We start from the raw sequence: 23,353 nt of genomic DNA, 5'->3' as shown, positions 1-23,353 counted from the left end.
TGGCAGCAGAATGAAAATGAATTGTGAGGCATATAAATCAGAGGCAGGGGAACTGTAAAGCAATTACTGCAAGGTAAAAGTTTAGCTAAGAGGTAAAGAGGGCCTGAACTAATTGAGGAACAGTGGGAATGAAAGAAGGAGACAGCTCCAAAAGACCATTTTCAAAAAGGCAGTTTTTAAAGGCTGTTAAAAAAAAAAAATGACTGGCTAGAAAGGAAAGAAGCTAACATTTCTGGGCCAGACTTTATATCAGGCAATTTATATACATTATCACTTAATTCTCACAAAAAAAAATCTCCTTATTTTGCATAATATGAAACTGAGAAACAGAATTTCAGAAATGTGCCTAAGGGTACATACTAGAACGTGCCAGAACCTGTACCCTACTTATTAAAACATGCTTTCTCCCTTCAAATCCAAGACTTGCTCTACTCGCCTTCCCACGGAGGATACTAGATGTAACCGGATTCCAGATCACAACAGATGAACAGGCCATCAATAAATACTCGCTGACTAACTCATCCTCTTGATCATTTCCAAATGAGTTGGTGATACAATAGGTTCCTCTTTATCTCTGGCCAGAAAACAAGCACTATCTCCCCTTCTTCTATTTTTTCAATCATAGTCCATTCCACTGATTTGTGACCAGGGAAAGTAGATGATAAAAGACAGGAAAATACTTAATTGCTGAAAAATATAATCCAAATCCACTTGATAGTAATACAGGTTGCTCTCTCTTCTGAAATTCTTTTGCTATTTGTGCCTGTACCAGTGACATGAAACTTAGCACGACCTTACATTCCTATATATATACATATGTACGTGTATATATATACGTATATATAAATATATATATGTATATACATATGTGTATATACATATATATATATTTTTTTGGTGAGTATCATGTCTTCTCAAGTAAAATAAAAAGCCCTTAACGCAAAGGCTCTAACTTCACCTTTTAAAATTGTTTTTGCCAACACAGTATCCTGACATACTAAGCATGCAAATTTTAGTAGTAAGGATAAAAATAAAATGGCAGATCTTTTTAAAAACTTTATTTTATTATAGTTGATTTACAATGTTGTGTTAATTTCTACTGTATAGCAAAGCGATTCAGTTATACATATGTACACGTTCTTTTTCATGTTCTTTTCCATTATGGTTTATCACAGGATATTGAATGGAGTTCCCTGTGCTATACAGTAGGACCTTGCTGTTTATCCATTCTCTATAATAGTTTGCATCTGTTAATCCCAAACTCCCAATCCACCCCTCCCCAACAGCAACCATAAGTCTGTCCTGTCTGTTTCTGTTTCATAGATAAGTTCATTTGTGTCATGTTTTAGATTCCACATATAAGTGGTATCATATGGTATTTGTCTTTCTAACTTACTTTACTTAGTATGACAATCTCTAGGTCCATCCATGTGGCTTCAAAATGACATTATTTCATTCTTTTTTTATGGCTGAGTAGTATTCCACTGCATGTATATACCACATCTTCTTTATCCATTCATCTGTCAATGGACACTTAGGTTGTTTCCACCTCTTGGGTATTGTGAACAGTGCTGCAATGAACAATGGGGTGCATGTATCTTTTCAAATTATAGTTTTGTCTGGGTACATGCCCAGGAGTAGGAACCTCCATACTGTTTTCCACAGTGGCTGCACCAATTTACGTTCCCACCAACAGTGTAGGAGGGTTCCCTTTTCTCCACACTCTCTCCAGCATTTGTTATTTGTAGACTTTTAAATGATGGTCATTCTGACTGGTGTGAGGTGATATCTCATTGTAGTGCTGATTTGCATTTCTCTAATAATTAGTGATGTTCAGCAGCTTTTCATGTGCCTGTTGGCCATCTGTATGTCTTCTTTGGAGAAATGTCCATTTAGGTCTTCTGAAAATGGCAGATCTTTTGATTGAAAGCAGGGTCTCGAAGAAACCCAAGTACACCCATGTTCATAGTAGTATTATTCACAATAGCTAAAACATGGAAGTAATCCAAATGTCCATCAATGGATGAATGGATAAACAAAATGTGGTATATACATACAATGGAATATTATTCAGCCTTAAAAAGGAAGGAAATTCTGACACATGCTACTACAACATGGATGAACCCTGAGGACATTATGCTTAGTCAAAGAAGCCAGTCACAAAAAGACAAATACTATATGATTCCATTTATGAGGTTCCTGGAGTAGTCAAATTCATAGAGAAAGAAAGTACAGACAGAAATGTCAGAAAGACAGAAATGGTGGTTGCCAGGGCTGGGAGAGCGGGTGCATGAGGAGTTCTTGTTTAATGGGTAGGGAGCTTCAGTTTTGCAAGATGAAAAGAGTTATGGAGATGGATGCTGGTGATGGTGGCATAACAATGTGAATGTATGTAATGTCCACTGAATGTTTAAAAGTGGTTAAGAAGGTAAATTTTATGTTACATGTATTTTATCACAGTAAAAAAAATTACAAAAAGAAATCAAACATTAAAATGGTTGATCTTACTTCAGAACTCCTAATTAAGTTTTTGATCTGAACAGTACTCCATCTCTGTGAGTTTTCATCTTTTACCAAGAAAGTGTTCTCCCCACACTGAGGACTTTCAGATTGCTTTGCAAGTTGTAGCAAATCTCAACTAGAAAAGATTTTTCTATGGTCACAAATCCATGTAGCCAAGGAACTGATCAGTTATAGACTTTTAACATGTAAGGATATTATTTCTCATCCTGACTGGATAAAATGCTACTTTCTAGAAATTCTAGAAATAATCAATGACTGTCTTTTTCTTAGATACACTCAGCTCAGCATAACGCATACACTTGCAGAAAGTCAACTCTGTTGACCTATTTCTGTTGCCATTCCCTAGGAATGGAAAATATTCCAGCGATTATTTTTTTAAATATATATCAGAAATGAATGAGGTCATAAAACTTTCCTTAGGGAATCTATTCCTATTCCTTAGAGAATCTCACAGTTACAGACACTCTGATTATAACTATAACAGAATAGATGGGTACCATACCTGCACAAGGGGCCAACATATTAACCACTTCTATTCGGTCAATATAGATCATGACCCCACCACTAAAAACAGAGAAATGGAAAAATGTGAGCCAAATACAAACCTATTATGTTCCTAGATTAATTCTACATCATCAAACAAATCCCACATGATAGAAATTTAGAAGGAAAATCTAAAGACATATACTACTGATTGATTAAACTGACCTCACTGATCACTACTCAAATGACCTTGCACACACTCACCTGGCTCTCTCATAACCAAAAGCTCACCTCTGTAACTGCTGTGATCAAAATCAGCTCACAGGAAGACTAGACCTATAACCTAGAGCTGCTTAGCACTTTGCCCTTATTAAATGAAGTCAACAGCTAAGGCAGTGCACTTCTCAAACTTCTCCATCAAGGAATCAGGTAAAGTGGTTCCCCAGAGGTATGGAGGCCAGCCACAGGCTGAAATTCTTTTGATTCCCTTCTTTATCTTAATCTACTTTTCATCTGTATTTATTCTAATATGAAAAGAAGAATCTTCCCCCAAACCTTGAAGTAAAACTGACACTCCAGAAGGATAGGTCTTGTTAATTAATGGCTTCCTATACTTCCTGGCCTACTGGCACAGACCCTGAGGAACATGTGAACCTCAATTTAAGATACATGAAGTTAAGAAATTTTGAAACTATACAACTAAGCCTTGCTACCAACTTACAACAACATTTTTTTTCTGATAAAAAAGCATAATACCTGCTCACTGAAAAAAATCTGACAAATACATGAAAGCATGAAGATAAAAATAAAATTTACCCAACATCTCATCAGCTGCCAATTTTGAGTCATCTCTAAAGGGAATCTATAAAAAAGTTACAGATGGACCTAGGGAGAACTTGTATCAAATACGTTAACTTAAAACAGAGAGAATTTGCTCCCTCTTTAAGAACATTTCTGTGATATTTTGGTCATTTAAAATACAGAATTTAAAACATACACTGAACTTTATACTCTTCTTCTGATACAATTCAATGTACTGATTATACTCTAAAAATAATTTGGGCCTTGCTTGCCTTTCTTGCCCCAAAACTTTATACAGCAGTGATTTTTCAAAGTAAGGTCCTCAGATCAGCTCAGGATCACCTGGGACTTCTACTAGAAATGCAAATTCTCGGGTCTCATTCCAGACCTACTGAATCAGAAACTCTAAATTAGATGGCATTTAATACTACAGATGACAAGGTAAGCTGATTTCATTTTAAACTATCTACTGTTAGTTTAAAATGGCTCCTAAGATGGAAAGGTCCTATTTGGAGACAGGGCTTTTCTCAAATAATGCTCAGAAGAGAAATCCCCCTGGGTTACTACGATGCCTATTTGAAAGATGTTTAAGTGATCACAGCTTATGAACAGAAAATACATCTGAACCAAAGGGAGGTTGGTAAGCAAGGGGAACGCTTACCTTGTTCCACAAGGCACATTTTTAACTTCATCAGTTTGCAGTGTTGTCTAGGGAGGAAAAAATATCTCATCAATACTCAGCATACATATCATCAAAGAACCACTGGTCCCAAAGTAAAATCTCTAGAGAACTGCTGAAAGGTACGTACAGGAGAGCTCCATTACAACTTTAGTCCCCAAAAATTAGCTATCAGAGCAATCTCTTTTTGTATCCTGGCAGACATGAAAGACTAGAGACAGAATATTTTACAGTTAATGTCTGAGTCAAGATGCACCAGGAAAGCTTCAATACTCAATCTGAAAGTTTCAATGTTTAATCTCTCAGTCAGTCCCTTATTTGCATGGAGCTGGCCTGGGACTGCAAACTACATGGATTACCCACAAGGATACTACTCCTAGGATTTGTACTCTGAACTCTGATTCCACTGCTAATATTAATGGTTACAATGAAGGCAAAAGATAACTATTATATGCATACAAGCAGTCTTCAACTCAGAGGGGCCCTTGAGCTCAACACCAACCTTTTCCTCTAAAGCTATAGTCAATATTTTAGTTCAGGTCCTAGAGATTTCTCAGACAGTCTCTCAATTTCCTTTTTTAAAAGAAATGCCACCATCAGCACTGCTTCCTCCTTGTGAACCAACCATCTGGTACTTAATTACTCTGCCCCTGTCACAACTTGATTCGGATCCAGAATGACTCCCTATTGCACTTGAAGGCTTCCAGCAGGAGAGCACATAATGAGTGTATTCTGGACACACTGCACCATATTAAGCCCACAGCAACATAGGACTTTATGGAATACAATGGAAAAAAGAAGCATGGTCCTTGTTTCCAAAGAGCTCACAATCCAACACAGGAGATAAAATCCTTACAAAGCAATCCATAACAGGTACAAATAACAGAGTATAAACTGAATTGTTAGGTATTAAGTGATAGAGTAAAATAATCATTTGAAAAGCTCTCTGAGGTGCAATATTTATAAGCCCAGTCTAGAGAAGGAGAAATAAGAACAGATAAGGCAGAGAAGCATCTTAAATTCAATACGTATCTATTCAAATACACAAAGTTGAGGACAAACTATGTGTATAGGTGTCAGGAAGCAGTTGGCTTGCCTGGAGCAGAAGGGACAATATAGATGAGAGGTGAAACTCTGAGAAGAGAACATGATGATGTTAGGCAGAGGGCCCTGAATGTTTGCTGGGGGGCTTGTGCTCTCCCTAGTCCACCTTATACACAGCCACAAACAAACCTTTCAAAAATAGGACTTTTCCTTCATTCCTTTGCTTATGTGTGTTGTGGTTCTCACTATCTATCATATCTGGAGGCAAGAAAACCAGCTGGGAAGCTAAAGTAGTAATTTATTTAGGTTAATGTAGAAAAGGCCATGGAAATTTAAAGCTTTCAACCCAGGAGATACAATAGAGAAGGGATCTGATAACTAGTTTCATATAAAATTCCAGAAGGAAAAAGAATAGAAGGTTAAGTCTGGGGTTAAAAGGGTGATAGTAAACATTAGTGACAGGATGTAGGTAGAGTGAGGGAAGTTGATAGAGGTGAGCTCAATTTATTTTATTTCCTTCAAAACATTCACCATATTCAATTTCCAAATCAACTTTAAATATACATTCCTATTTAAACCTAAAGGATATTCTCTAGTCAATTTTCAAACCAAGTAGAACTAGGAAAGAGTTCAAATGTTAAATCTTCAATTTAACATCCTATCTTCATGTACTTTTATACTTCGTTTATATTACCTCAAAAATTTCCCCAGTATGAAAGTTTATTTTAAAAGTCTTTGGTTTTGTTATATAAATATGTATTTTAAAGGCTGAAGGTTTTTATATTTTTCTAAAGTTTTTTTTCTTACATCATATATGGGATCTCACATTTCCCCAAGATGCTTCTTAAATATTCCTTTCAAATGCCAAGTCTGTTAAGCCATTTGTTTATATAAGCTATGTCTTCTAATGTGCTCCAAAACTTCCTAAAAATAAGTTTCTTTATCTCATTCTTATGAAAACAACTTCTTAAAAGGGTTTTATTAATATAATTCTTTCCTAGAACGTTACAGTTTCACATATAAAGACAGACCATTTCTATTTAGTCACACTGACTCCAGCAGTAAATCTTTTTACTAATTTCATTTTCATTTCTTCTTTTTTAATAAGATTATTTATTTATTTATTTATTTATGGTTGGGCTGGGTCTTCATTGCTGTGCACGGGCTTTTCTCTAGTTGTGGCAAGCGGGGGCTACTCTTCATTGCAGTGCGCAGGTTTCTCATTGCAGTGGCTTCTCTTGTTGCAGAGTATGGGCTCTAGGTGCGCGGGCTTCAGTAGTTGTGGCACGCGTGCTCAGTAGTTGTGGCTCGTGGGCTCTAGAGCGCAGGCTCAGTAGTTGCAGTGCATGGGCTTAGCTGCTCCGCGGCATGTGGGATCTTCCCGGACCAGGGCTCGAACCCGTGTCCCCTGCATTGGCAGGCGGATTCTTAACCACTGCGCCACCAGGGAAGTCCCTCATTTTCATTTTTTATGACAGTTTATCACTCTATGTGTTTGTGTGTGCATATGTATGAATACACACACACACACATAAATATATAAACACACACACTGTGTATTTGTTATATATGTAATTAAACTCTAAAATCTATTTGTTTATTGTCTGTATCTCTTTTATATATCTCTGCATCAGTATGACTCAACATACTAAGCTCCAAGAAGGCAGAGACAAATCTGCCTGGCTTTGAACAAGGTCTAAAAAAGCCCCTGATCTCTAAGGGTCTGATGATGCCATTGATAACATCAATATAGACTATTTAAGCTGTTGATGGGTTCATGCAAATAAAACCCCTTGTTTCACAGAGGAGTAACTGAAGTCTAGAATGGTTAAGTGATTTCTGCAAAGTCATGTAAACAATTAGTGGCAGAGCCAGAGCCAGAACCTAGTTTACAGGTTTCTGGCCCCATGTTCACTACACCATACCGCTTCCAGAGAAATCAGCTCAACTTAACAACTTTCACCACAAGTAGAAAGGTCAGAAATATAAACGTGTTATGACCCCTGCCTTCAAGAAGCTTGGAGACTTTCTGGAAAAAAAAAATTCACACAAAAACTTAAGAGAACAATACAAGACAACATTATTAAAGGAAATAAGATCACGGGCCAAAATTTACAATACAGACTTTAAGGGCTATGGAAGAGGAGGAGAAGGATTTGTGATGAGCCTTAAAAAGGCTGGCAAGATTTAGACAGGAAATAAGGCATAAAGAGAGAGATGGTGAGAGAAGAGGTAATAGCATCAGCCTAGGCAAGAGTGAATAAAATAAATATGGGAAAACAATATGGAAATCAGTCTGACTAGGGGAAGAACACTATACATCACTTTAACAGACACAATTCTTGCCCCAAGCCATCTAAAAGGGAATTGGAGGGAAATCTGGAGGATTTAAGTATTCATAATGAAAATCTCCCTTAGCAGGAAGCCTAGACTTTAAATTACAAGATTAAATACATTGAATTTTCCCGAGCCCTGAAAAATTAGCAGCGGAGAGTAGACAAACTTCTGAATCCAAAGATTTATAATCACACAGTGCCTGCAAAAGTAGTAACAATCTGGGCTTCCCTGGTGGCGCAGTGGTTGAGAGTCCGCCTGCCGATGCAGGGGACACGGGTTCGTGCCCCGGTCCGGGAGGATCCCACATGCCGCGGAGCGGCTGGGCCCGTGGGCTATGGCCGCTGAGCCTGCGCGTCTGGAGCCTGTGCTCCACAACGGGAGAGGCCCCAACAGTGAGAGGCCCGCGTACCACACACACACACAAAAAAAGTAGTAACAATCTAATCCTGTTTTGTCATGTTGTTACCTCAAAAGATATTTACTAAGTGTCTGTTCTCAAGAACCAGCCGCTTATTTAAGATATTCTGGGATGCTGTCAAAATAGAACACTCACTAATGTTCCACATATAATTATGCTTAATGTTCCAGGCAAAAATGTGAAGCAGAGAAGCTGTGTATAAAAATTCAGATCCTCCATGTTAACAGTAGCCCAGGAGCTTGCCTCTATGGAAACCAAACACTATTCTAAACCAAGTTATCACTGGTTTATATCTCTAGTTGTGTTTCAAAGTCCTGCTTTTATTTTGACAGCAGCAACACAAAACCTGCTGCATACCACTATATAGATGGGAGAAGTGAGTCCTTCCAAGCCGCCTAGCTCATACTTCTAATATACCTCAAGAGAGTGAGGTGGTTCAAAACCATAACTTATGCTGTGACAACTGTACTCTGAACTTTTAACTCCTACAATTAAGTAAATACTACCATTAGCTTAAGAAATGAGGAATTCTATCTCCACCCATGAATGTGGTCACTGTTTCGCTCACACCTGTCTATCCAGTGTGGGGGCTTCCCTAGGAATCACTCACCTGCACAGATCTGAACGTAGTAATGAAAGGCAACATGATATGATAGCCTGGTCCACTGGGGCTAGTTAGTAAAGCTCCTCCCCTGCAAAAAGATGTTTCAATTTGACAAGATTATAAAAAGAGAAATTCTCTTTCCAAATCTAAAATGCTATAATAAATATTCACTCTTACTCATGCTATTGATCTACTAAAGCCTCACTAATATGAGTTACTAATGATGAACAACTGCTGGTCCCTAAAATATCTGCCACACCTACAAAAGTGAAAAGATCAAATTAAAGTGCCCATGTTACACCTTGTTTCACAAGTTCTACCAACCATACCTCTGGGTCTCCAGCACCACTCTCAGGTATAAAGATTCTCTTTGGTCTTTAACCTTTTGAGAACTACTTGTGAAAAAAATTCGAATGGCTCTCAGTTGATGTACTTTAATTGTACATAGCATGAGCCAGATCAAAACACAATACATTTAATCACCAGGCTGAATAAAAAATAGATAACACAAACTTTCAAGGAAGGAGAAAATTTCTGATGCTCAAGATTCTTTTAATCTACCTACAAAGCAATTAAAATGCTGGGGGCGATTAACATACACACTACTATATATAAAATAGGTAAACAACAAGGACCTTCTGTATAGCACAGGGAACTATACTCAATATTTTGTAATAACCTATAATAGAAAATCTGAAAAATAATATATATAAATAAATATATATATGTATAACTGAATCACTTTGCTATACACTTGAAACACAACATTGTAAATTAACAATTTAAACAATTTTTTTAAATCAAAAAAGAAACTTATTTGGAACAAAGAAAAGAATACTGGGGGCATAAAGCCTCTATAAAATCAACAACAACAACAAATTAGCACGGAAAGATGAAGGGTGAGGGGATAAGACTACAAATAGATATAAGTGTGGACTTGTTCACCAAATTCCGGAATGTGAGAAACATGAAAGCACATCTTGCAAGTTATAAAAAGGAGGTAATTTGGAGGCAAATATAAAAAAGAAGTCCTATTTTACATAATGAATAGTAAATTAATATAACTTACCTTCCTATCTTGAAAATATAAATAGGTTTGCAAAGAATTCATAACAAATAGCTAATAAAAGATGAACTGTTCGCGGTCCAGCCCTAATTTTTTGAGAGCCATACCTTGAAATGTTCTCGGATTTACTGTCAGGAAGACAATGCTGAACTAGATGGAAATACAGACTAATCTGCCATTTTTTAAATGCCAGACCCCCCACCTGCTAAGATATATCACTAAAATTGTATTTGAAATTAGTGCTTCACAGGGAAGACTGTTTCTAAGACTCAGGATGGATCTAAAAGTAGAAATATTGGTTTTATGGGATGACAAAAGCCGGCAAAAAGTTGAAGCTCTTTCAAATACATCGTTATCGCAATTTCTCCAAACTGTCCTCTGTCTATATCAAAAGAACAGGTGGTAACTACGTTAAAGGAAAAGCTATTCATCTCAGCTAGAGATCAACACATTCCACACCACTGCTTTCCACAACTTGAAAAGACAGGGAAAGGTGGGAGGAGGATGTATCTGTCACAATCCTGTGTTTGTCTCCCAAGGTCCAGGAATTTAACAACTGTCACGGTCTTAATGGCCTTACAAGCCCAAACCAGACACCAGGACTTTTTAAAGGAAAAAAAAAAAAAAATCTAAGAAACAACCACAAACAGGACCAGAGTTTCTAAATAGCACCTACAGCTGCAACTAATGGCCAGTACAGCTGTATGGAATTTAACAATGATTTATCCATTTCTTCAGCCACAGGTGGAGTCACCACTGCCTTCCACCCTTCATTTTTTTCTGCAAATGACTGAATTTACTGACTACTAGGAACAACTGCAGGGAGTCTTAACCTCTGCACACAATGTACATAGCACTGAAACTGTCCAACACCTGGAGGATGCTCTGCAAAAGCCTGCCACAGCTTCCATACTCTCCCTAGAGCTGCGACGAAAGTCACTTCCTAGGACTGGAAAGAGCTCCCTGACACCGCAGAGGGAACAACTTCCTAGACTCTAATGGGAGCCTCCCTTCTACCTGCTCTAGAACCTGAGCTGACTGCACGTGCCGCTCACCTGTAGTACACGGCCAGGTGTCCTTCCTCGATCTTGTGGATGGAGGCGTAGAGGAGGACAACCACCAGACCCACCACTCCAGCCACCAGAACGCGTGCTTGAGTCATATTCATCCTAGTTCCTCCTGGATGAGGAAGGAACGGGGCCCCAGCCCCGTGAGTGACAGGCCCACCTTCCGTTTTCCACCTCGCCCTCCCGCGACCTGGCCCCCTCCCGCAGGCCGAGCTGAGGAGTCCTGTGCCTCTTTCCCTCCTCGCAGAGCCCGCTTCCCCGTCGCCAACCCCTCCGCGCGAGCCGGCCCGTGGGTCGCCCCTGCTCGGTGAGCGTCTTGACACCCCCCCACCCCCACTCCCAACAGCCGCTCCTCCCCGCCCAGGGGAAAGCATTAACTGAGAAGGGGGCCAGCCGCAGACTCCGGACGGACGCCAACCCCTCGGCCGCGCCCCACCGATCAGTGACGCACCGCCCCCCGCGTGCACGTGAAGTCTCCACCCGGGCCGCACCAACCGCAGCCAAGAGCCGGCCCCGCCCACCCGCGGGGCACTGCGGCTGCGCAGACACGCACACCGACGCTGCGCTTGCCCCGCGACTAGAGACGGGGAGCGGACGGGACAAAATTCTTGCCGCCGCCCGCCGAGCTATCTCGCGCGAAGGTACGTGGGCTCTCTACTGTGTACTGCTGGTTTCCTGCTCCGGAAGAGACGGGAAATCGGCAATGTGGAGTAAGGAAGGAGGCAGAGGAACGGAGAGGGCCTCTGAGACAAGGGACTGGTCAGCGTGTTCTTGTGCAGTCACCTATTAACGTGCCAGAATGCTGATCCAGGGAGGGCTTTATGAAAGCCATCCAAGCAATAAGAACAGAATAAACTAATAAGCAGTAAACGTGGGTGTGTGTTGGAGGGTCCTCCGGGAAGATTGAAGACAATGAGCATTTGAGCTTCCTTGAAGCCTGTGTGATGGAAAGGAGTGGGATGCTAGGCTAGGCCCAGATTTTGAAAGGCTCGAATGCACTTTTTCTGTAGGGAGGGAAAACTGGATGGCTAGAGAATAGAGACAGACTTTCTTTTCACTACATATTTTTCTGTTCTTTTAAATTATGCATTATCTGCATGTATTACCGGAAACAGAAAGGACAAAGTGAAAGAGTAGATGGGAGTAAGAAAGATGGATACAAAGGAAATAAGGGCAGCATGTTAGAAGAGGTTGGGCAGTAATGGTGTAAGCCTTGAAAGGCTAGCAGTGGGACCACAACTGGACAAGGTAGAATAAGGTTGGAGGGCTCTGTAACCTCTTGGTCAGGGAAGTATGGGAAAGCAGTACCTTAGGGCCAGTGAGTCTACAAAATGGCTTAGAGTGGAGACAGGAGACAGGGAAGCCAAGTTGTTAGGAAACTGCAGGCCCAAGGTTACCATGGTAGTAACAGTGGAAATGGGAAGAGGTAAATAGAATCAATTAAAATCTTCTTTAAAGGAAGCCCTCCCAGACCACTGTACCTTCTCCCTTCAATAAATGCACTTACCTGTATCATTCATTTGACTTCTACTAGGAATGTATGGGACCGTGTCTGTACCAGATAAATGTTATTTGCAGAGCTTAGCTATTTTAACTGATAAAAAGCAAAGAGAATAAAAAATAACTTGTCCGGCCTCTGTTTTCTGAATGGATTCTCTTAGTTTTTCATAATATTGCTTGAATTAGGGAATGAAATGGATATAATGCACAACTGACACTTAACTCTGAAAAGTTGTCAGCCAATAAAGTGTTCAACTCATGTATCATAAGCAAATTTGAGGTGCTCGCACTATGAAAGACCGTTCTGACTCACACCACTTGCCCTTACGTATCACACAGATCAGGCTAGCCTGAGATCATATCAGCCACAAACCATAAATATGGTCCCACCCTCTACCAGATCTTTTATCAGTTATTACAATGATATTTAGAAAAACACATGGTCATTTAAAAAATCCTTTAACAATAATTTCATTCCACATAAACATTCTTATTGTACTGCCTGTGTTAACTTTTCTGATCTTCCCATTTTGCTCAATATCTTCCAAGCAATAGGTACCCAATAAATGTTTATTGATTAAAACCTTCTAGAACTGGAGAAGCAAGAGAGAGACTGCCTATTTTAACGGCTGGTAGTCAGAATGTCCATATTCAGAGAAACAGCAGTACCAGATGACTAGAGTTAGGAGAAGACGACCCCAAGGTCTCAAACTTAGATGACTGGGAAAATGACACTACTAGCAAAAATGGGGATGGTGTAACTAAGACAGCAGTTTATAGGGCAAGGTATGAGCACAGTTTTTAGACATGGATAGTGTTGATAGGACATCTCAGGAGAAAAGAGTATATTAAAGAAGCTACCCAATACTGTCTTTACCATAAGTCCTGTTTCATTCCTAAGGAAAGTACACTGAGAGCCCATTATGTTATTCTGTGCTCCAACGCTGCTTCACAGAATCTTCACATTTTCCCAAAGCATATTCAATTATTATAATCTGATTTTAGTGAACAGAGGTTCAAAAAGTAATTTAAAAATTATTTAATACACAAAGTGAAAAACTGTCTAAAATACAAAAGAATTTCACATTTTTCTTTAAACAAGTAACACCTTCTAAATTATTTAACAGATGATAGACCCACAATCCTTTATCTGAAACCCTTGGGGCCAGGTGTTTCAGAATTATGAAATTTTCAGATTTTTAGAAAGGTAATTCAGTGCATATGCCATACTACATAAACCCCAGGCAGGGTCTGTGGCAGCACCCTACCCCCAAACAAGCAAACACATTAATATTTCTACAGCAAAAAAAAAAAAAAAAAAGAATATTCACACTAAATGGGATAGATTCAATGTCAGTTCATGTTGGATGTGCAAGCAGGTGAATTCTGTCACCAAACTTATGAAAAACCTTGTTATCAGAGCTTTTTGCATTTTGGAATTACAGATCGGGAGTACAGACCTTTATAAATTTATATGACAAGACATGAAAGATTCCTTAAACAAAAGACCCATTTATACAAATGAAAACATAGATAAGCTTTCAAATACATTATAAATTAACAGGCATCTTTTCTCTGATATTATTAAATGTACATCTTAAATACATATACACATAGCACACTTAACAAGATTTGAAAGAATCAACTGGTATTAAAGGCACAGATGCACAATCCCTTCTGTAGGAAAGGGATACAGTCAAATGTGCATTTGGGATTGAAATTGAAAATGGGATTAAACTAACTCCTTATGATGCCGGGAAAAGCACTGTTGAGTGCAACACAAGGAGGTAGGGTTTATTCTTCAAGAAGTACAATTCTACTTGCAAACAGTCTCTTCCACAGAAACACAGGCAAACAATTTTTACTTAGAATACATGTTAGTTGAGATTTTCTTCTCTGTATACATTACTTTGGCCTTATGCCCAAAAGTGAAATGTTGAAAGATAGTCAAGTTAAATAAGTAATGTTTTATCAAGTTTGAAGACAAATGGATTCCAACGATGCTCCTAAGTAGCTGTAGTATTTAAACAAGTCCACTGAGTCATTAAATTCTATCTGTTCAGAGGTTAAAATTACCCAGTCAAAATATTGCACTGTGAAATCATGTGTAGTTTCTGATCATAGTCATTTCTTCCATTGATGGGTGTCTGAAGAATGGTTTCATAAGAGAAAAACAAATTTCCAACATTTGCAGCAACAACTTCATACGTTTGGGTCAGTAAGTGGCAAGTCATTCTGTTAACCAACTCCAATCAAGATTCTAAAACCAGGCATGAAAAAGATACAATTAGATATTGACTAAAAGTGGTAGGTATATGGGTGTTCATTTCTGCAAGTTTTCTGTATATTTGGACATTTTATAATCAAAAGTTGAAAAACCAAAAGTACAAATAAGTTGCAATTAAAGAGTTTAGTTTACCTTTTCTGCTAACTAAAAAAAAATTTCAGAGTTTTTATAAATATTTGAAGCAAATAATTAAAGAGGAAATAACAAAGAATTAACATCAAGACTAAATGTAGTGAAAGTTAATCCAGTAAACATTTTATTGTAGTTTCTCCAAGTTTTAACAAATCAATAATTCACAGTAACCAAATCTTCATATAAACACTTCTATAAATTATAACCATATTAACATTCATTTTGCATACAGCAGTTACTGTATTTGAATTACAGTACAAATCATGTCCAATCTTATTGGAGAAAATTGATTGCTGAAGCAAAAAGTACAAACCATTCGATTTCAGTGGTCACACTGCAAAGAAAGCTCACTACTCATTTAACTTGACCAAAAATGCTATTGTTGAAGAAAACTGATGACATAATCCTGGTATATCCATGAATAAGAGAAGATGGGGAGTTGAGATCAAGCATTCCTCAAATGCTCTTTCCTCTGAGTTCTATTCCCCATCTGCATCCCAAATGCCAGATAAATCTAGCATGGAAAGTTAAATCCTTTGCACCCAACATACCTAAAACAGACATCCGTATCCATATAAAACTTACCATCATACTGTTGCCCTGTTTCTCATTTGCTTCATGCATAATAGTGCTTAAATGGCCAAGACAGTTCAAATTTTCTTCTATTATTTGTGCTAAAGTCTCCCTGTGGAATGAAAGCAAAGAGGCATACGAATTTCCTCTATTTTCTGGTCTTCAGGGTCAGGATGATTCTGCCCTTCAGACAACACTGCAACCCTGCAACCCAATGCAGCTGATTCCTGTAGTCTTCAGTTTCCTCATCCCTCCCACCCACAGGCAAGAGTCCTGTTACTCCAAGCTGCTGCCTCTGCCCAGCTCTAATAATAGTGAGTCCACTATAACTGCAATCTGATTTTCCTCTGAAATATAAGTGGCACTTATATACAACTTTTTCCCCCTGAAAATGCTCACTGGGGGGAAAAAAAGAGAGATCCTGTGGCACAGCTAGATGAAAGATCTCTTTGTTTCTGAAACATTTCCCTTTCCTTATAAGTAGTAAAAAACATCAGCATGCTTACTTCAGAGATACACATGTAGGGGAGGAGATACAAAAGTACAATCTTTTCTGCAAATATCAGGGAAGGTGAAAAAAACTGTTTGGAAAATACAGATGACAGCAATGAGAAAGCAAACAAGCAAGCTGATTCCTGAGGACAGCAGAAGAAACCTGTGACAGGGGAGCTGCCCAGAACCAAGAAGTATCCCTGAAGTTTGTATTTGAAGGAAATCCTGAATTTGGTTTCCACCTTCTACACTTCCCTCTTCCATATGGCCTCCATCCTTACCTTTTACTAACCCTCAGTCCCTACCCGACTAGAATCAGTTCTAAGCCATGGAAGATAGTCATTATTAGCTTAGAACTAAATTCTCATTCAGCTTATTCAACAGATAGAAAAACTGAGGCCAACAGTTCCCAATCCTTGGTGGTTAAGTACCGCGGGTACATTTGAAGTTTTCCTTTATAATGTATTCCTACTGGAAAATGTATTTAAAAATTCCTGTTGAATATACTTTTGCAAACAACCACAACCTCACACTGAAAATCACTTGTACAGAGGTAACATTTGCAACCATTTGCATCCCCTAATAAACCTACATGCCTTTAATGAAAGCAAAAAGGTATTAAATTTTATTTGTGTCAATTCTGATTAATGGAATATTTCCTCAAGTCCATATAATTAATTATAGCCTATGCTGTAGCTGTGGATGTATTACATTGGGCCAAATGTATAATGGCCCCGAGATATACCCTGGAGCTTGCTTTCTTTAAGAAGATAAAATACCTGGTATCAGCTTGCCTTCCTGCCATGTGCTTTTCTCTCATAAAAGCAGAGTACAGAATGTGCAACTGCATGACCTCCTGAGCAGTGATGTTACATGGCTGCACCTCTGCAAAACTAATTATGGGCAGAGCTTCCAGGAAATGCTGGTATTGTAGAGGTCTCCATGAGTTGTGAGAAAAGTGACAATACACAAGCTAGCAAAGAGCCAATGGCTCTGGATACGGCACATCTTATGCTGAGAAAAATAACAGAAATGGATAGTCATTCAGCTTTTAGCAGAAGAGTAGGAATTAAAAGAAAATATAGGACTTCAAACGAGTTATTTGCAAAAATGATTTAAGGCACTGAAAAAAGTCATTTTAGAAATACTAAGTTATAAAATGAGTAGATTAAACTCAATTCCATTAGAGGGTTGATCAAGGGTCCTAAAATAATAACTTCAAAAAGATAGCATAATTTCTCAGAGATAAATGGTTAAGTGAGGAATATAGTTTGGCTAAAAGATTTGATAAGCCAATAACAGATAAAGAACTTAGAACCTGGACTGAGCTAATAAGAAGTAACATTTGCTGAAGATTCACTTCCCCAGCATTTTATATACACTGTCTAGCTGAATTTTCACAACACTTCCCATTTTACAGGTAAGGAAATGTGAACATTAAAAGAGTCAAGTTAACTGTATAAGGTTATTACAAAGAGACAATCAGGATTCAATCCTGGTCTATAAGGCAGTGAAGAATATGTCTTAACCACTGCACTCTACTGCCTCATTCCTACCACTGCTCTTGAAAATACAACTATCTATTTTAACAAAGTGAACCCACCCATCTTGAGGAGTTACCACGCATGACAGAGGATGTTCACGTTCTGCTGAAGTTGTGGGCAGCCATGCTGATGCCTGAGGGGTTACACCTTCTAGACTGGATCCTACAAGGGACCGAGCAGAGCTCTGTGTCTGAAGGAAAAAAAAAAAAAAAGATTACAGGCAAGCACCTCCACACATTCATATTCCTAAGACTTAACATTTCTATCACTACTTTTATGCATAACCAGACTATTTCTGTATAAATTTATCTCTACTCTTACACACCCCTACTAACTATCCTGTCCTTGACCCCTTTCTTCATTGACTAAAACTAAATGTATCTATCCTTCTACTTTAGTTGGAAAAAAAAATCTCCAGTTGAACAAAGGACTAGTTTTTTTAATCTAGTCAGGCACAGCTACCCCCAAATTGGGTTGGGATACCACAGTGGTCTAGGGTTGAGAGGAGTATAAAAACAGGAAACCGGAAAGGAGAGAGAGAATGAAAGATGATCATGAAGTCCTGTATCAGAATTGCTAGGGAGACACCAAGCAAAGAACATGAGCATCAACCCAACATAAAATACACATGTCCTTATATATGGAATTTAAGAAAAAAAAAAAAAGGGTCATGAAGAACCTAGGGGTAAGACAGGAATAAAGACACAGACCTACTAGAGAATGGACTTGAGGATATGGGGAGGGGGAAGGGTAAGCTGTGACAAAGCGAGGAAGAGGCATGGACATATATACACTACCAAACATAAGGTAGATAGCTAGTGGGAAGCAGCTGCATAGCACAGGGAGATCAGCTCCGTGCTCTGTGACAGCCTGGCGGGGTGGGATAGGGAGGGGGAGGGAGGGAGACGCAAGAGGGAAGAGATATGGGAACATATGTATATGTATAACTGATTCACTTTGTTATAAAGCAGAAACTAACACACCATTGTAAAGCAATTATACTCCAATAAAGATGTAAAAAAAAAATACACATGTCTTCAAGAGGACACAGATCATGCTGATAAAAATCCCTTTTGCAGGGAGTAACAGCAAATCAATGTCATATTACATAATTCATTAAAAATTACTTACACAGGCAATTTTAAGGAGATGCCATATTTCTTTCTGCCTCTTTCCCTGCATAAACATGACAGTATTGTCAGCTTCTTTGATGTTACTGAGGGCCATTTCCACCTTGGGCAGTAGATCAATAATCTTCTGCTTACAGCCCAACAACTTGCTGGAGAGGTAAAATCTGTGTCAGACATTTATACATCCCCCAAGACTGTACCCCATACTCCCAAACCCAGCTGGGGGAATGAATCACAATCAGCATAGATTTAATGACTGATCTGCAAAGCAATGCACACAAACAGGACACATAAATGCATGCAGCTGTGGTCAGGGTTCCCAACGTACTGCCAGTACTCTTCCTGGTTCTAGTATATTTACCAGAAAAGGGTATTACACTTTGAAAGGAACATGATAAAAGTATCCTGGCTTTTCAACAGTAAGGAAAACAATATTTCTACCTCAAATGACCGAACAGCTCCTTGAGAACCCGATCCTGACTCTGCACAGTATGCACAATGATTTTCACCATCTCCGTGCTGTCGCTGTAGGAGTGATCTATAAAAGATCTCAGTCAGTAGGTTTAACCTCTCTTCTGCGTGAACATATCAGCCTCCAAACAAAAAATTCCTAAAAATCTGAAACTAGTTTTAATTAAAATCTCCATTTAATTTCAAAGCTAAATTAAGATAAAAGATTTTAAGATTATATATCTATAAATAATCATATAACTAAAAATAAAGTCTGTGTGTTTGTGTGTATATAATGTATATATAGATTTATCACTGTATCTTCAGTTATAAGAAGAATCATCTTGGCTACCTTAACCCATACTAACCCGAGCCCCAGACACATATGCAGCTTTCTGGACAAGAGATCATTTTTTCTTGGATGATTAACATAATTTGTTTAGAAGCAGTAAGACAATTCATCAAACTTTCACTGACTTAAAGGAAGGAATCCCAGCTAGGCTTGCTTGGAATTTCATGTTTATCCATCTGTTTATACCCACGAAAACGTTGAAAAAAGCTGACCAACTTAAGCCAAATCTGATGCACTAATAAAAGGACCTGTAGACACCTTGAAAATTCAGTTTGAGGGTAGTATGAAATCTTAAAGCAAACTGGCAGTTGACAAATGTCCTCAAATGGGATGGCTGTGTGGTCACAGTGAGTAGGTTCTACCGTTATAGATGCCATCTCATTTAAAAAACAAACAAACAACTACAATTAATTGTAATATTTCAGAAAATGGTTATTTAAATTTTAAAACATTGGAAGGTTGCTCATGGATCATGCTGGTATTTCCCCAGACAATAATTAGTCTCAAATGCAAAACTATTATTATTATTATTTGCTATTCTCTACTTAAAATTTTCTCATTTAACCCTCACAGGAGTCCTGTGAGATGGCTACTGTTGTTACCCACATTTTACTATGAATGGAGTATCGAAAGAGGTTTAAAAAAAGTTGTCCTTTGTTAGCACTGCAAAGACTTCGCCTAGCACTCAACTTGATTCCCCACACATCTTTTTCTTTGTCTCTCCCTCAACAACAACCAGATACAGAGACTCCAAAAAGGCTCCTCTCCAAACAGCACTTCTTCATAAATCCCACGGGCTAGGCCCAACAGCTTTCCCATATAACTAGCTCTTTTAGATGGTCAAAGACCTTAGAACTTTAACCTACTCCAACATAAAGAATGAAGAAAGTTGGTTTTCACCATTTTCAGCTGAACAAAAGTCTCAAGGCAACTCTAAACTGGAAAAGACACCAAAAACTATACCTCAAGTGTGATTACATAAGCCCCAACAATAGACAAAACTTCTTGTCACAACTAGTTTGTCACTCAAGGTGACTATCAGTTCAAAGAAGCTATCTGGATAGCAAGTTTATTTCTAGGCCCTGTGATATGCTGATATGCATGGCTACTGCAAAGTTTTTATAAAAATAATCCAAACAAATGTTATCAATGACTGTGGAAAGTTAATCCACTGAGTCAATGGATGGAATTTTATATACCTTCATCTGCAAAATCTGATTCACTGGCCAGAAGAGAGTAATGAATATCGATTAAAGAAAAAAAAAATTAGCCTTGCTCTATTTGAAATCTTAAATTTCAATATTTTACTCTAACCACAACTTTATCACTTACATCACTTTTTTGTCAATATCTTCAACTTTTCTGTCCTCTTGTCAGCAAGATCCTAACCCTACATCAGTCTAACCACCTGCTCTATCAGTTTCTGTATCCAAGCTACTAACCACTACCAACAAAAAAATTGTACTATCATTCTCTCTGTTGTAACTACTAATTCACAGGGTTTCACTTCTGCTCTGGATTCTTTTTTTTTTTGCGGTATGCGGGCCTCTCACTGTTGTGGCCTCTCCCATTGCGGAGCACAGGCTCCGGACGCGCAGGCTCAGTGGCCATGGCTCACGGGCCCAGCCACTCCACGGGATGTGGGATCTTCCCGGACCGGGGCACGAACCCGTGTCCCCTGCATCGGCAGGCGGACTCTCAACCACTGCGCCACCAGGGAAGCCCTGCTCTGGATTCTTAATAAATGTCTTGGATCAGCAACATCTGCCATTGCACACACCAGCTTTCAAAGATCTTTAGCATACTCCTTAAATCTACGACGTCACACCTCTTCAATTACAGATAAACCCACTTCTTACTTCGGGATAGGAGGACATAAAGCAGTAAGATCCTCACCTTCCAACCCCTATACCCACATAAGTGTCTGTATCCACACACATCCCCCACCCCCGGCAATTATCAGTGGCAACAAGCCCAACACCTCCTACTATTCTCTGGAGTCAGCCTCTCAAACTTGTTCAGAGACTTCCCTCTCCACAGGCTTTTGGCCCCAAGCACATAAATAAGCTCAAGTCTTTCTTCTGAAAACTGACCTCCCTTGATTCTTCATCTCCTCCTAGCTGCTCACCTCTCTTCTTTCCTTAACAGCCAAGCTTCTGGAAAGAATAGCCTAGATAACCAGTTCTCAAACTTACTGGTCTCAGGACACCTACACTCAAAAATTCTTAACAACTCCAAAGTGTTCTTCAGGAATTAAACTGAGAAATACAAAAATATTAATTTATTCATTTAAAAATAACAATAAACTCACCTATTAATACATTTGTATTCAAAATAACTGTATTTCCCCCTCAAAATTTAGTGAGAGCATTGGCATTGTTTTAAATTTTTGCAAATCTTTTTAATATCACCACCAATCTTATCAGAAAAGCATTTAAGTATTGGGAAGCTGACAAATTTCAACTGATGGATAGACATTTTCCTACATTTTAATTTTTTGCTGGAAACATGGAATTTTATCACTGACAATACTGTTGGCTTTCTTCCTTCAAGTGATAGGTATGATCCATTAATTTTTAGAAAATATCTGCCTCATAACCAAATCTGAATAACCGTAGTTTTTCTGACAGTCATTGTTCCAAGTAAAAATGGTGTTCCATTAAAGAAGAGGCTGGTCAACAGCAATGTAAACAACCACTGAAGTGGTTTTCCTTAAGACAACCATCACACCTCAGTATGTAGCAGAAGCACTTTATGAATACTTCCCATTTTATCACACAGAATATTAAAAAGACATATACTCAAGGGTTGAGATTTAAATAGAAATTTTACTGCTTTACCAAGGATACTCTTAAATAAAACTGGTATTTTTTTTAAACTATGAATGCATGTTAGTGAAAATCAATGACTACTAGCATACTTTGGTGCTCATACCTTCATTCATGCTAAGCAAGGTGCAAGCTGTTTACCCACCAATGCTTTTGCAGCATCAGTGAAAATGTCAACATAGTAAAAAAGGCAAATAACATCCTAGTATTATGAAAACAGTTTTGACCTCACTGACTCCTCTGAAAAGGTTTCAGGAATCCTCAGGGGTTCATGAGCCACACTTTGAGAATTGCTGATCTAGACTGACTTCTCCATTCCCTCCTGTCCCGCTCCCTCCTCAGCCAACTACAATCTGGTTTCTGTTCCCAAAAGGCCATTATTTTACCAGGATCACCAATGATATCCAAACTACTAAGTCCAGTGAATATTTTCATTATCATTTTTATTACCCACATCTCTGTAGCATTTCACCCTACTGATCACTTTCTTCTTGAAACTCTCTCTGTCCTATTCCAATATCATTCCTGCTACATATTTGAGCCATTTCTCAATATTTGTAGGCTCTTCTGCTTCTAGCCATTTCTTGAATGTTGGTATTCCCTATGATTCCATCCTTGGTTTTCTTATTCAACATACTTTTTCAAGATGATCACTTTATTCCTATGGCTGATTACTCTCAAAATAGCTAAATACCTAGCCTGGACTTCTCTACTAAATCCATATATATATGTACACGTCTCTGTGTGTGTGTGTGTGTGTATGCATGTATATGTATGTGTGTTCATATATACATGCATATATACATACATACATATATACATACATACATATATACTACTACTAGACATCTCTATTTGAATGTCTCACTGACACCTTAACATCAACATGTACAAAAATGAACTCATGTTCTTTTCCCATTAAGTCTGTCATTTTCCTATACTTCCTATTATGGTGAGTGGTCCTACCATGCACCCAGCTGCTCTAGGCAGAAACTTGGCAGGCATCCATGATTCTCTACCCCATCTCCTACCACCCATATTAA

At 38.6% G+C, this 23,353-nt stretch overlaps 2 protein-coding genes across 7 annotated transcripts in view; both read right to left on the bottom strand.

Moving 5' to 3' along the window:
• The window catches only part of ERLIN1 (ER lipid raft associated 1), a 47,106-nt gene extending 35,564 nt beyond the window's left edge, over positions 1 to 11,542 (bottom strand). For 4 of the 5 annotated variants that reach the window (XR_009559240.1, XR_009559239.1, XM_060285917.1 and 1 more), the window contains exons 1-5: positions 11,401 to 11,542; positions 11,011 to 11,134; positions 8,896 to 8,977; positions 4,469 to 4,515; positions 3,026 to 3,087 (exon numbers count right to left, since the gene is read on the bottom strand). Coding sequence is in view for 3 of the 5 variants with exons in the window: in XM_060285917.1 (XP_060141900.1) it covers positions 3,026 to 3,087; positions 4,469 to 4,515; positions 8,896 to 8,977; positions 11,011 to 11,123 (304 nt within the window). In the remaining 2 variants the exon portion in view is untranslated. The remainder of the gene's footprint in view (positions 1 to 3,025; positions 3,088 to 4,468; positions 4,516 to 8,895; positions 8,978 to 11,010; positions 11,135 to 11,400) is intronic. The other variant, XM_060285916.1, reaches the window with a different exon arrangement.
• Positions 11,543 to 13,545: 2,003 nt separating this feature from the next.
• Positions 13,546 to 23,353, bottom strand: part of CHUK (component of inhibitor of nuclear factor kappa B kinase complex) — a 35,161-nt gene continuing 25,353 nt past the window's right edge. Inside the window, exons 17-21 of one of the 2 annotated variants that reach the window (XR_009559308.1) lie at positions 19,122 to 19,218; positions 18,682 to 18,829; positions 17,610 to 17,740; positions 15,527 to 17,020; positions 13,546 to 14,782 (exon numbers count right to left, since the gene is read on the bottom strand). Coding sequence is in view for 1 of the 2 variants with exons in the window: in XM_030865334.2 (XP_030721194.1) it covers positions 14,753 to 14,782; positions 15,527 to 15,626; positions 17,610 to 17,740; positions 18,682 to 18,829; positions 19,122 to 19,218 (506 nt within the window). In the remaining variant the exon portion in view is untranslated. The remainder of the gene's footprint in view (positions 14,783 to 15,526; positions 17,021 to 17,609; positions 17,741 to 18,681; positions 18,830 to 19,121; positions 19,219 to 23,353) is intronic. The other variant, XM_030865334.2, reaches the window with a different exon arrangement.

The sequence above is a fragment of the Globicephala melas genome, chromosome 16, assembly GCF_963455315.2.
Source record: "Globicephala melas chromosome 16, mGloMel1.2, whole genome shotgun sequence".
Lineage (NCBI taxonomy): Eukaryota > Metazoa > Chordata > Mammalia > Artiodactyla > Delphinidae > Globicephala > Globicephala melas.
The sequence above is the reverse complement of the archived record's forward strand: the minus strand, read 5'-3'. Positions and strand labels throughout refer to the sequence as shown.